General features: G+C 46.4%; 1 protein-coding gene across 1 annotated transcript in view; it reads right to left on the bottom strand.

Moving 5' to 3' along the window:
* Positions 1-5,483: 5,483 nt before the first annotated feature.
* matn4 (matrilin 4) overlaps positions 5,484-14,417 on the bottom strand; it is a gene marked incomplete at both ends in the record, with an annotated part of 47,708 nt that continues 38,774 nt past the window's right edge. The window contains 8 exons of the mRNA XM_079265886.1: positions 5,484-5,542; positions 7,131-7,235; positions 11,153-11,305; positions 11,383-11,566; positions 11,740-11,871; positions 12,680-12,777; positions 13,214-13,336; positions 13,474-13,596. Coding sequence (XP_079122012.1) covers positions 5,484-5,542; positions 7,131-7,235; positions 11,153-11,305; positions 11,383-11,566; positions 11,740-11,871; positions 12,680-12,777; positions 13,214-13,336; positions 13,474-13,596 — 977 coding nt within the window. The remainder of the gene's footprint in view (positions 5,543-7,130; positions 7,236-11,152; positions 11,306-11,382; positions 11,567-11,739; positions 11,872-12,679; positions 12,778-13,213; positions 13,337-13,473; positions 13,597-14,417) is intronic.

Genomic DNA, 14,417 nt, shown 5'->3' with positions numbered 1-14,417 from the left:
CCAGACCCAGCTCCACCTTTATCCAGGCCCACCTCCACCTTTATCCAGGCCCACCTCCACCTTTATCCAGGCCCAGCTCCACCTTTATCCAGGCCTGGATCAAGCGTCAAGCTGCGCTACAGACAGCCTCCTCTCCCTGAAGCTCTGTGACCTCATCATCTCATCAGTATCTGGGCCTCATGTTTCGTGGTCATGAAAGTTATTCTGACCATGAAATCATCTCATTCTACTTTGAGTTGAAACAAACAACCTGCCTGCAGATGCGCCAGCGTTCTGGTTTAACGTTAAAGAGTGACCGCGTGAACTGCATGTTTCATCACGTTACGTTTTCCTTCTAAATCGTGATAATGACGAACGTTAACAGTCGATAAAGTTCCGCATGCAGTGGACGTTAACTTAACCCAGCAAGTATGAACGTGACGGAACATAACGGAATTTAAACTTTAACGGAGGGAAATGAAGACCCTGAACGCTGAAACGTTGATTCAAAACGGCGAATTTCACCGGAAAGCGACAAGTTTTCAGGTATGAATAAAGTTCTTGAAATAAAAAAATTCTGCATTTCCCCCTGCGCCCCACCTGCAATACCTCCGCGCCCCACTAGAGGGGCGCGCCCCACAGTTTGAGAACCACTGCGTGAACGCATTCATTCATTAACGCCGACAATTATTTTATCTAGCGTTAACGCAGTTTTTTTTATTTATTATTAAGCGGACATTCTTAACACAAGAACGCAGCGAGCGGTGAACAGCTGTTTGTGTGGCGTCGCTTCCGTCTCTTCCTGTATCCTTCACCTACATTCCCCTGGGTCCTAAGCCCCTCCATGTACAGCTTCTTATTACCCTCTATGTACCAACGTACATTCATAACAAATCTGCTATCAGAGCTTCTCTCTTTGTTCACATAGCCGGCCGCGTGCCTTTTAGTGCATGTTAGTGCATGTTAGCGTGCTACCACTGTTAGCTGTGAGCTGCCGGCTCGATGCCACCATCTTGAGAGCCGTTGGGAGTCAATCAAAATGCTCCCAATCTCTGACTTTGCACCTTTAATGTCTTGAAAAAGGTTTTTGTCTGATTTTATTTTGAATCGCTGTGAATAAGGACGGACTGGTCTCGTCCAGCGTTCGTAGCTTCTCCTACAGAAATGTTCGTAAAACACACAAAGAAGAAGCAGTAACTTCTGATCGATATCGGCTGAACGAGGATTTGTTGAAGAACTCTGTTGGTTTAAACGTGAGACGGCAAAAAATATGTTTTGTCCCTTAAATCTGTGAATAATCGAGATCTCAGCATTGACCGAAATAATTGTGATTCTCATTTTAGGCATAATGGTGCAGCCTCACCCATAAATAATCAATGAATCAAGGGGTTCAGTGAGTCAGTGCATCTGAGATCTGATCCTGGTTATTTATTATCTGTGAACTTCACTGTGAGGAATCCTTCCATGTCAGTAAAGAAGTCAGAACTACAGTACAAGTTCATATTTAGAATGACGCTGACAGAAACTTTGACTTGTAGATCCGTCAGCCCACACAAGAGAGGAGCCAGTGGAACCAATAGGTGTCACGTCCCCGTCCCCTGAGACCGCGGACTAAAGGTCATCGTCAGTAATGAGGCGCTCACTGATCCCTGAGGAGCTGCTCGCTAATCACAACCTCCTGCTGCCTCCTTCACAACAGACTCCGGTCATCAGGGAACTCGTCACCTTTCAGAATGACACGCGAGTTCTCTACGTTCAAAGTAGGACAAAGAAAAGTTCAGTGAGTGTTTAGTAGCCCGTCTAAAGCCTGAAGGTGGACCTGGTCCCACGTAGGACAGGAAGTGCTTCTGCATTTCACATTCTGTGGACTGAAGAAAGTAATCAGAGTATTGATGGAAAAAAAGATCTGCTGATAAAAGTGAATTATGCAAACATCCCACTTTCTGTAAGTCAAGACCCACTTGTGATTGTTGGGACCCGTCACTGATGAGAACAGCTTCTAAACCAAGTGCTGAGGATCTCAACTGGTCACATGACGCCCGGTCGAAGCTGAACACGTCTAACCGAAGAAGAACTTCATGGGAACAACATAAGAAGGTCACAACGTCATCAAACTCATCAAACTCAATGTTCTTTATGAGCATGGATCCATTGTTGATCGGGCCGACTGGGCTCAGGTCTGTGGGTTCTGATCCGACTCCAGAAATATCAGCCAAGTAATAATACTTACATTTTCAAAAATGAGTTCTGTAGTTTGGTTCTAATTATAGGGAATGTAGAGACGTGCTTTAATTGGTACATTTCCAATTAATGGACAAAGGACACAAGAGTCATTATTACATTGTTATTTATTACAAACACACAATTCGACATTTATGGAAAATATTGCCGATAATGAAGGAATGCTGGATTCATATTTACTTTGGGTTAAATGGAGCTTTAGTTAGGTTGTTCCTTCCAGGAAACCGCTTGAAAATATTGACCAGACGTGTTAGTGTTTGATTATTCATATTCTCTCATAACTGAGGAAAAACAAAACATCACTCACAAGTAAAAAGTTGACTCTTTTATTGCAGTCTGTGCTGTAACATAGAGATTGATCAGAAAAATACAAAAAGGTACAGCTGTTATGAAATGTACAAAAACATACAGAAAATACAAAGAAGTACATTTTGTTCTGTTTTTACAAGAGAGAAACCAAATATTCATATTTCCTGCAGTCTGATGTGAGCGGACGATGGCAGGCTGCTCAGGTGATGATGATGATGATGATGATGATGATGATGAAGGACGTGTTCAGGACCGTAGTGATCGTGAGCTCAGTGGTGATGAACGTCTGAACTTCCCTCCTTGTCTTATTATATTATTTTAGATATTATATGAGTGGTAACGACACTTTGTACTTTTATTCTAGTGTAGAAAACAAAGAATCTGCTATAAATCCATGACATGAAACGACAGAAGAGATGGAGTATTAACAGAGTGAGATGAAAGAGTGAGATGAAAGAGCGAGATGAACAGAGCGAGATGAACAGAGCGAGATGAACAGAGCGAGATGAACAGAGCGAGATGAAAGAGTGAGATGAACAGAGCGAGATGAACGAGTGAGATGAACAGAGCGAGATGAACGAGTGAGATGAACAGAGCGAGATGAACGGAGCGAGATGAAAGAGCGAGATGAACAGAGCGAGATGAACAGAGCGAGATGAAAGAGCGAGATGAACAGAGCGAGATGAAAGAGTGAGATGAACAGAGCGAGATGAACAGAGCGAGATGAAAGAGTGAGATGGACAGAGCGAGATGAAAGTGAGATGAAAGAGTGAGATGAACGGAGCGAGATGAAAGAGTGAGATGAACGGAGCGAGATGAAAGAGTGAGATGAACAGAGTGAGATGAAAGAGCGAGATGAACAGAGCGAGATGAAAGAGCGAGATGAAAGAGCGAGATGAACAGAGCGAGATGAAAGTGAGATGAACAGAGCGAGATGAACGGAGCGAGATGAAAGAGTGAGATGAACGGAGCGAGATGAACAGAGCGAGATGAAAGTGAGATGAAAGAGTGAGATGAAAGAGTGAGATGAACGGAGCGAGATGAAAGAGTGAGATGAACAGAGCGAGATAAACAGAGTGAGATGAAAGAGTGAGATGAAAGAGCGAGATGAACGGAGCGAGATGAAAGAGTGAGATGAACAGAGCGAGATAAACAGAGCGAGATGAAAGAGTGAGATGAAAGAGTGCGATGAACAGAGCGAGATGAAAGAGTGAGATGAACGGAGCGAGATGAACGGAGCGAGATGAACAGAGTGAGATGAACAGAGCGAGATGAAAGAGTGAGATGAACGGAGTGAGATGAACGGAGCGAGATGAACGGAGCGAGATGAAAGAGCGAGATGAACGAGCGAGATGAACAGAGCGAGATGAACAGAGCGAGATGAAAGAGTGAGATGAACAGAGCAAGATGAAAGAGTGAGATGGACAGAGCGAGATGAAAGTGAGATGAAAGAGTGAGATGAACGGAGCGAGATGAAAGAGTGAGATGAACGGAGCGAGATGAACAGAGTGAGATGAAAGAGTGAGATGAACAGAGTGAGATGAAAGAGCGAGATGAACAGAGCGAGATGAAAGAGCGAGATGAACAGAGCGAGATGAACAGAGCGAGATGAAAGTAAGATGAACGGAGCGAGATGAACGGAGCGAGATGAAAGAGTGAGATGAACGGAGCGAGATGAACGGAGCGAGATGAAAGTGAGATGAACGGAGCGAGATGAAAGAGTGAGATGAACAGAGTGAGATGAAAGAGTGAGATGAAAGAGTGAGATGAAAGAGCGAGATGAACGGAGCGAGATGAAAGAGTGAGATGAACAGAGTGAGATAAACAGAGCGAGATGAAAGAGTGAGATGAAAGAGTGAGATGAACGGAGCGAGATGAAAGAGTGAGATGAACAGAGCGAGATGAACGGAGCGAGATGAACAGAGTGAGATGAACAGAGCGAGATGAACGGAGCGAGATGAAAGAGCGAGATGAAAGAGCGAGATGAAAGAGCGAGATGAACAGAGCGAGATGAACAGAGCGAGATGAAAGAGTGAGATGAAAGAGTGAGATGAACAGAGCGAGATGAAAGTGAGATGAAAGAGTGAGATGGACAGAGCGAGATGAAAGTGAGATGAAAGTGAGATGAACGGAGCGAGATGAAAGAGTGCGATGAACGGAGCGAGATGAACAGAGCGAGATGAAAGAGTGAGATGAACAGAGTGAGATGAAAGAGCGAGATGAACAGAGCGAGATGAAAGAGCAAGATGAAAGAGCGAGATGAAAGTGAGATGAACGGAGCGAGATGAACGGAGCGAGATGAAAGAGTGAGATGAACGGAGCGAGATGAACAGAGCGAGATGAAAGAGTGAGATGAAAGAGTGAGATGAAAGAGCGAGATGAACAGAGTGAGATGAACGGAGCGAGATGAACAGAGTGAGATGAACAGAGCGAGATGAAAGAGTGAGATGAACAGAGTGAGATGAACAGAGCGAGATGAAAGAGCGAGATGAACGGAGTGAGATGAACGGAGCGAGATGAAAGAGTGAGATGAACAGAGCAAGATAAACGGAGTGAGATGAAAGAGTGAGATGAAAGAGTGAGATGAACGGAGCGAGATGAACAGAGCGAGATGAACAGAGTGAGATGAACAGAGCGAGATGAAATAGTGAGATGAACGGAGCGAGATGAACAGAGTGAGATGTCTGATAACATCTCCAGTGTGACCGTGATGACGTGCGTCACAATAACACCGGTTCTACACCGTCTCTTGGATTTATCCTAAATGTCGATGATGAAGTCTTGGTTGATGTTTTATGAAAGCTTCCGTTTGACGTGATGTTGTTGCTCAGATGAAGGTCTTCCTCACGAGGACCGACTGAAGGCCACACAGGTTTCTGATGGGCCCCTCCTCTTCCTCACTCTGTTCCTCTTCCTCTGTGACGTCTCGCTCGCTTGCTGCGATGAAGATCGGATCACTTCCTGGAGAGCAGCTGGTTCTCCAGCTGCTCTAGACGAGCCGTCATCCCCGACAGTAGACACTCGATTAAGGAAGATGTTTGACATGTGCAGTCATGCTTTATCCTGAGTGCTAACATTAGCTTAGCACACCATGAGCTGTACGCTAGCGAACACTTAGCACAGTTTAAATGAATCAACATAAATTAACTTTACAAGCTCATATTTCATATCAGCATTCTTTACACACACACACGCACACACACACACAGACACACAGGTAAGGTACATATTTGAATGCACCAGGTGCGTGATTCATAAAGAGAACAAACACATGCAAGGTTACTTTACCGACGCTGGATTGCTGTTGATTTGGTCATATTTTCCTGTTTTTTGAGAATTGTTAAAGCTTAGATATTTAATCTTCAATGTTTGCGGACAAAGCAAAATAGAAGAAGAAGAAGAAGAAGAGAAGTGTAGAAGAAGAGTAATGGAACTCTCTCACGCCCCCTTCATTGCCTCACCTCTGTGCTTTCTGTCAGATCAGCAAGACTGAATATGTTCTACACATAAGGTGAAATACACATGACCTGTTGACCTGTTCCCTGGAAGCAAAGGACATATAGTGTCAACCAGGGACGTGCGGTCAGCGGAGGTATGATTGTATGATTCCCATCATTTCAAGCATTTCTGTGCATTTGCGCGCTCAATCCAGTGTGTGAGGGATTGAGTGTGTGAGGGATTGAGTGTGAGGGATTGAGTGTGAGGGATTGAGTGTGAGGGATTGAGTGTGTGAGGGATTGAGTGTGAGGGATTGAGTGTGTGAGGGATTGAGTGTGTGAGGGATTGAGTGTGTGATGGATTGAGTGTGAGGGATTGAGTTTGTGAGGGATTGAGTGTGTGAGGGATTGAGTGTGAGGCATTGAGTGTGTGAGGGATTGAGTGTGTGAGGGATTGAGTGTGAGGCATTGAGTGTGTGAGGGATTGAGTGTGTGAGGGATTGAGTGTGAGGCATTGAGTTTGTGAGGGATTGAGTGTGAGGGATTGAATGTGTGAGGGATTGAGTGTGTGAGGGATTGAGTGTGTGAGGGATTGAGTGTGAGGCATTGAGTGTGTGAGGGATTGAGTGTGTGAGGCATTGAGTGTGTGAGGGATTGAGTGTGAGGCATTGAGTGTGTGAGGGATTGAGTGTGTGAGGGATTGAGTGTGTGAGGGATTGAGTGTGAGGGATTGAGTGTGTGAGGGATTGAGTGTGTGAGGGATTGCTCAATGTGAGGCAAAGCTCGTCGCTGCCTCGCATCTCTTCTGTTTGAAATGTGCAAATTCAGGGATTTTGATTACAAAAATGCTTGAAATGATGGGAATGATACAGAAATAACATTTATAGCACAGATCAGTAGATACATATTCATTTGCATTTTGTTTTATCATTATTTGTTTTTTACTTTTCATGATGGCACGTCCCTGTTCATGTCTTCAGATCCTCCTAAACGTTACACTGTTCCTTTAACGTCTCATATTCTCTGTCACTCATCGAGAGGAACCTACAGAGGAGCTTCCTTCCTGTCTCTCACCTCAGATCCAGATCATGAACCGGATGCTGGTCCGTCAGCGAGGCCTCCAGATGATGTGAGTTCATTCGTGTTTGTTTAAAAGAAGGATATGTTTGTTGGTGAGCTGCTCCAGGCTGCTCATGGCGGCCTGCTGGAACTCCACCAGACTCTCACAGGCACACGGGTCCTTCACTTCGATCTCTCCCTGACTCTCCTCTGCAGGAACACAACACATCAACACATCATGTCTTTCAGGTGCAGGTGTTCGTTCATCATGTCACACGATGCAGTGCTGCACTTTGAACTTGGACCGACTCAAAACTGTCAAAACAACAAGTTCACCCTCTGTGTAATGCTGCGTTCACACCGGTCGCGTTGATTTTTTGAAGCACTGCACAATCGCGTCCAACGCGCCGCCGGTCGTGTTCATACCAAACGCCGCAAAATCTCGTAGCGCCGGAGAGGGGGCGTGGTTTATCGTCCTGGAAGCCGTTCACTGGCCGCCATTTCTTTCCGCTGTCAACCGTGAAAGGAATAAGGACAATTGCTGCTTTGTACGTGGTGTGGAAGTCCCTCAAACGTCGGAATGCCAAACGCCGTCATGTCTGGTTCATAACATTGTTCAGAGGAGCTCCGTGGATTGTATCGAGCTGTATTCACTGGATACAGTGTGTGATTCACTGGATTCACTGTGATTCAACGGCAATAAACCGACAAAAAGGGACTCCGAAATAACTACGTAATGATGCCGATTTGTAGGTTACTGGTCTTCTCAATGGAGCTCTGATGGATCGGTGCTAGGCTATGCTAACATCGTAGCAGCTCCACCGGCACTCAATAACGTCACGTAGACGTAAATACGGCGTCTATTCATTGTTTGTACCGTATGGTTTACACACACACACATGCATACACATAGTTTGGTCCGGTCTCTGTTGATATGAGGTATCGTAGAGCTCTGGGTGAACACAGACGGCTACAGGATTTATTTCCTGATTCAACAGCGGCAGGAAGCCAGTGATGACAGGGGGAGCAACTCAACGCTGATAGGCTATCGCGCCACAGCGTCACGCGATTATGTCGCTGAAGCTGAAAAATTTCAACTCGCGCGTTGGCGATTTTGCGGCGTCCAACGCGTCCACCGCACTGCAATAACGCGTCCAACGCGCCGCGCCATCGCAAAATCGCGGCGCGACAGTCTCATCGCGTCTGTGCAGAGACTTTGTATGTAATCTCGACGCGCGTCAAAAAATCAACGCGACCGGTGTGAACGCAGCATAACAACCTTTCTTCATGTGTTGATGTTTGATCATTTATTCTTGAGGATATTTACTTATTGCTGTACTTCTGTCAGCAGAGGGAGCCAAAGAGCAGGACATCATGACATCATGCCATCATGACATTATGGGTCTGGTACCTGGTCTAAGCTAAATGAGGTAAAGTGGTCCGGTCCTGGGTCTGGTACCTGGTCTAAGCTAAATGAGGTAAAGTGGTCCGATCCTGGGTCTGGTACCTGGTCTAAACTAAATGAAGTAAAGTAGTCCGGTCCTGGGTCTGGTACCTGGTCTAAACTAAATGAAGTAAAGTAGTCCGGTCCTGGGTCTGGTACCTGGTCTAAGCTAAATGAGAGGTAAAGTAGTCCGGTCCTGGGTCTGGTACCTGGTCTAAACTAAATGAGAGGTAAAGTAGTCCGGTCCTGGGTCTGGTACCTGGTCTAAACTAAATGAGGTAAAGTGGTCCGGTCCTGGGTCTGGTACCTGGTCTAAACTAAATGAAGTAAAGTAGTCCGGTCCTGGGTCTGGTACCTGGTCTAAGCTAAATGAGAGGTAAAGTAGTCCGGTCCTGGGTCTGGTACCTGGTCTAAACTAAATGAGAGGTAAAGTAGTCCGGTCCTGGGTCTGGTACCTGGTCTAAACTAAATGAGAGGTAAAGTAGTCCGGTCCTGGGTCTGGTACCTGGTCTAAGCTAAATGAGGTAAAGTGGTCCGGTCCTGGGTCTGGTACCTGGTCTAAGCTAAATGAGGTAAAGTGGTCCGGTCCTGGGTCTGGTACCTGGTCTAAACTAAATGAGGTAAAGTAGTCCGGTCCTGGGTCTGGTACCTGGTCTAAGCTAAATGAGGTAAAGTGGTCCGGTCCTGGGTCTGGTACCTGGTCTAAACTAAATGAGGTAAAGTGGTCCGGTCCTGGGTCTGGTACCTGGTCTAAACTAAATGAGAGGTAAAGTGGTCCGGTCCTGGGTCTGGTACCTGGTCTAAACTAAATGAGGTAAAGTGGTCCGGTCCTGGGTCTGGTACCTGGTCTAAACTAAATGAGGTAAAGTAGTCCGGTCCTGGGTCTGGTACCTGGTCTAAACTAAATGAGGTAAAGTAGTCCGGTCCTGGGTCTGGTACCTGGTCTAAACTAAATGAGAGGTAAAGTGGTCCGGTCCTGGGTCTGGTACCTGGTCTAAACTAAATGAGAGGTAAAGTGGTCCGGTCCTGGGTCTGGTACCTGGTCTAAACTAAATGAGGTAAAGTAGTCCGGTCCTGGGTCTGGTACCTGGTCTAAACTAAATGAGGTAAAGTAGTCCGGTCCTGGGTCTGGTACCTGGTCTAAACTAAATGAGGTAAAGTAGTCCGGTCCTGGGTCTGGTACCTGGTCTAAACTAAATGAGAGGTAAAGTGGTCCGGTCCTGGGTCTGGTACCTGGTCTAAACTAAATGAGGTAAAGTAGTCCGGTCCTGGGTCTGGTACCTGGTCTAAACTAAATGAGGTAAAGTAGTCCGGTCCTGGGTCTGGTACCTGGTCTAAACTAAATGAGGTAAAGTAGTCCGGTCCTGGGTCTGGTACCTGGTCTAAACTAAATGAGAGGTAAAGTGGTCCGGTCCTGGGTCTGGTACCTGGTCTAAGCTAAATGAGGTAAAGTGGTCCAGTCCTGGGTCTGGTACCTGGTCTAAACTAAATGAGGTAAAGTGGTCCGGTCCTGGGTCTGGTACCTGGTCTAAGCTAAATGAGGTAAAGTGGTCCGGTCCTGGGTCTGGTACCTGGTCTAAACTAAATGAGGTAAAGTGGTCCGGTCCTGGGTCTGGTACCTGGTCTAAACTAAATGAGGTAAAGTGGTCCGGTCCTGGGTCTGGTACCTGGTCTAAGCTAAATGAGGTAAAGTGGTCCGGCCCTGGGTCTGGTACCTGGTCTAAACTAAATGAGGTAAAGTGGTCCGGTCCTGGGTCTGGTACCTGGTCTAAACTAAATGAGGTAAAGTAGTCCGGTCCTGGGTCTGGTACCTGGTCTAAGCTAAATGAGAGGTAAAGTAGTCCGGTCCTGGGTCTGGTACCTGGTCTAAACTAAATGAGAGGTAAAGTAGTCCGGTCCTGGGTCTGGTACCTGGTCTAAACTAAATGAGGTAAAGTAGTCCGGTCCTGGGTCTGGTACCTGGTCTAAGCTAAATGAGGTAAAGTGGTCCGGTCCTGGGTCTGGTACCTGGTCTAAACTAAATGAGGTAAAGTGGTCCGGTCCTGGGTCTGGTACCTGGTCTAAACTAAATGAGGTAAAGTAGTCCGGTCCTGGGTCTGGTACCTGGTCTAAGCTAAATGAGGTAAAGTGGTCCGGTCCTGGGTCTGGTACCTGGTCTAAGCTAAATGAGGTAAAGTGGTCCGGTCCTGGGTCTGGTACCTGGTCTAAACTAAATGAGAGGTAAAGTGGTCCGGTCCTGGGTCTGGTACCTGGTCTAAACTAAATGAGGTAAAGTAGTCCGGTCCTGGGTCTGGTACCTGGTCTAAGCTAAATGAGGTAAAGTGGTCCGGTCCTGGGTCTGGTACCTGGTCTAAACTAAATGAGAGGTAAAGTGGTCCGGTCCTGGGTCTGGTACCTGGTCTAAGCTAAATGAGGTAAAGTGGTCCGGTCCTGGGTCTGGTACCTGGTCTAAGCTAAATGAGGTAAAGTGGTCCGGTCCTGGGTCTGGTACCTGGTCTAAGCTAAATGAGGTAAAGTAGTCCGGTCCTGGGTCTGGTACCTGGTCTAAACTAAATGAGGTAAAGTGGTCCGGTCCTGGGTCTGGTACCTGGTCTAAACTAAATGAGGTAAAGTAGTCCGGTCCTGGGTCTGGTACCTGGTCTAAACTAAATGAGGTAAAGTGGTCCGGTCCTGGGTCTGGTACCTGGGCACACGTTGAGTTTGAGGTTCTCAGCGATGGTGCTGATGGCAGTGAAGTCGGCGGTGTAGTAGAAATGTTTCTCCACAGGCTCCGACGCGATCTCACGAAGCTCGTCCTCCACAGCTTTCCCAACACCCACCGCGTACATGGTGATACCTGCAAACACACACAGACAAACACCTGTAACAGGGGGTCTGCAGGAGACAGACTGTAGACCTGGTCCCGAGTCTCACCGGCTTCTTTGGCCTTCTTGGCGAACTCCGTGATGTCGTCCTGCGAGCGTCCGTCCGTGAACACCAGTCCGATTCGGGGGATGTTGCGGCCGGCGGGTCGAGCGCCCTCGGCCTCTGAGAAGCTGGTCTCCAGCATGTGTTTCAGGGCCAGACCCGTCATGGTGCCTTTCTCCATGTAGTCCACCTACAGAGGACAGCAACAGATAGCAATGTGCTCCTCCAGGATCCATCTCATCATTATGATTTACACTGTTTCCTCCTTTAAAAGGATCCGACTGTCGGAGAGTCTCCTCCGGTCTCTAAACCGAATGTTTCAGAGATTTAAACACTGAACACTTCATTTAAAACCAGCTTCACCTTCATCACGGCAGCTTTGATCTCGTCAGCGCTGTGGTACATGTTGAGAGGGAACTCTGTCCGGACCCGGCTGGAGTACTGGACCAGACCGACCCTGGTACCGTGAGCCGACACGTCCAGAGAGTCCACCACCTGGAGGAGGAGGAGGAGGAGGAAGAGGAAGAAGAAAAGAGCTTATGTTTATGTTCATTCCTGCCTTTTAAATGGAAAATATTCACATTGTCACTTCATGTGAGCTAAAACAAACGAACGCTCTGACGTCTGTTGCTGAATATTTGAGATGAAATTATGAATATAAGAAGTGGACGTCGTCATGGTTTGTGGATGTTTTGAAGCCTCAAGTTCAGCATTTTGTCCGTCGCCATCTTATTTCTTTATCAACCAGTGAACAGGAAGTGACCATATCTGGACTGAGGAGTGACGTAGAGACGCCGTATACGTCTCTGGTGTCGACCTGTCAATCACTGTAAGCCCCGCCCTAAAGCATCCCCTGCTTTATGGTCTGTGTGACTCTAAATGGACCATAATGTACTAAATGAACATCATGCTGTATTGAAGAAGACTTGAAACTAGAGATTGAGACATAAACTCATGTTTACAATGTTTACTGAGGTAATAAATCAAGAGAGAAGTAGAGTCATTTTCTATAGACTTCTATACAACCAGAGGAGTCGCCCCCTGGTGGTCACTAGAGAGAATGCAGCTTTAACACGTGAAGCATCGGCTTCACGTAAAGAACCGGAGGTTGTCTCCTGTTTGGGGGTCTGTGACTGATGCCTTTCCTTAATCTGTTAGGGAGCAGCATGTTAGTATGTTAGCATGTTAGCACTATTGATCAGCTGGTGATCCAGATCAACCTTTGATCAGAAGTGTTCTGTGAATGAACTGCTTGATCTTGCAGAGACATGATAAGACTTGACTTTCTTTGTTTGAGTCTCACCTGGTTCACAAACTTCTTCACCAGCTCAAAGTTTTGTGGGCGAACGCTCTTGGAGCCGTCGATCACAAACACCAGGTCGATGTTGGCTGATTTACAGGCTGGAAGAGAGACGAGAATATTAAAGTTCACAGATATTATTTATGTTACAGATCCCTTCATCCTGTCCATCTGCGTGACATGAACTCAGATATGAGTTTGTTACATCGGCGATTAGTAAAACAAAACATTCAGAAACGTGCGTCTGTTACTTTCCAGCTGTAAAATGTTCTTTAACCACAAAGTCTGCCAGATCAAAAATGTTTCTTAATTTTGCAAAATCTATGATGCTGCACATTGTGATGTGATTCCGTTGTTACCAGAGTCTGTGTTTGATCTGAAGAGGGTTCATGTGTGATGTATTAAAGGTTCCATTGGACTGCACCAGTCTGAGGATGATGAACGTTATCTGAGTGTGCGGTCTGTAACCCGGTCTGAGCAGCAGTGGATCTGATCAGTCACATGACTTCCATCTTCATTTCTCAGAGTTGGACTCACTGCCGCAGCTCGTTCCGTCGTCCTGCAGCAGCTGACCCTCTGGACAGACGCAGTGGTACGATCCTGGAGCGCTCACACACTGGTGGTCACAGCGGTGCTCCACGGTGTTACACAGGTCCATGTCTACACGCACACACACACACACACACACACACACTAACTGGTGTGAGTCAAACACCTGGTCCTCCTCACTGTGACCCTTAAAGATGTGCAGACGTTACTGAAACAACACGAGGAACCTTGAGAACAACTTCACTGACTCGTGCAGGTCTTCTTGTCTCTGTTCAGTTTGAATCCTTTGTTGCAGTCGCAGGTGAAGACGCCCGGAGCGCTGACGCAGATCTGCTCACAGTCGTGTTTCTCCTCAGCACACAGGTCAATGGCTGCATGACACACACACATTTAGCTAAGGAGTGTGTGTGTGTGTGTGTGTGTGTGTGTGTGTGTGTGTGTGTGTGTGCGTGCATTGAAGACATTTGACTGTAAAATATATTTATCACGGACACGGTTTCAATCAGATGCTTTTTGGATGAAATGTTAGAGAAGAAGAGTAAATGTGAAGTATTAATGTCCATCCATTGACTTGATTATTTAATCTGTGATATTTTCTTCATTTAGTTTATAATAATAAGTATAAATCTCTGAGGAACCAGATCAAAATGATGACTGATGTGGTTTATAACCTCGACATGAGCTTTCGTCTTCTGTTTCTGTTGCAGGTGAAGAACAACGCGTTCCTTCACTTCTCTTGTCTGTCAATCAGCGTGTAGCCCCGCCCTAAAGCATCCCCTGCTTTAGGGTCTATTAGAGACCTGTCAATCAGCGTGTAGCCCCGCCCTAAAGCATCCCCTGCTTTATGGTCTGGTAGAGACCTGTCAATCACTGTAGCCCCGCCCTAAAGCATCCCCTGCTTTATGGTCTGTGTGACTCTAAATGGACCATAATGTACTAAATGAACATCATGCTGTATTGAAGAAGACTTGAAACTAGAGATTGAGACATAAACTCATGTTTACAATGTTTACTGAGGTAATAAATCAAGAGAGAAGTAGAGTCATTTTCTACAGACTTCTATACAACCAGATGAGTCGCCCCCTGGTGGACACTAGAGAGAATGCAGCTTTAACACGTGAAGCTCTGACTTCACGTAAAGAACCGGAGGTGGTCTCCTGGTCTGAACTGAATAATGAACAACATGTCTCTG

This window comes from Melanostigma gelatinosum, assembly GCF_949748355.1.
Source record: "Melanostigma gelatinosum genome assembly, chromosome: 3".
Taxonomy (NCBI): Eukaryota; Metazoa; Chordata; class Actinopteri; order Perciformes; family Zoarcidae; genus Melanostigma; species Melanostigma gelatinosum.
The sequence above is the reverse complement of the archived record's forward strand: the minus strand, read 5'-3'. Positions and strand labels throughout refer to the sequence as shown.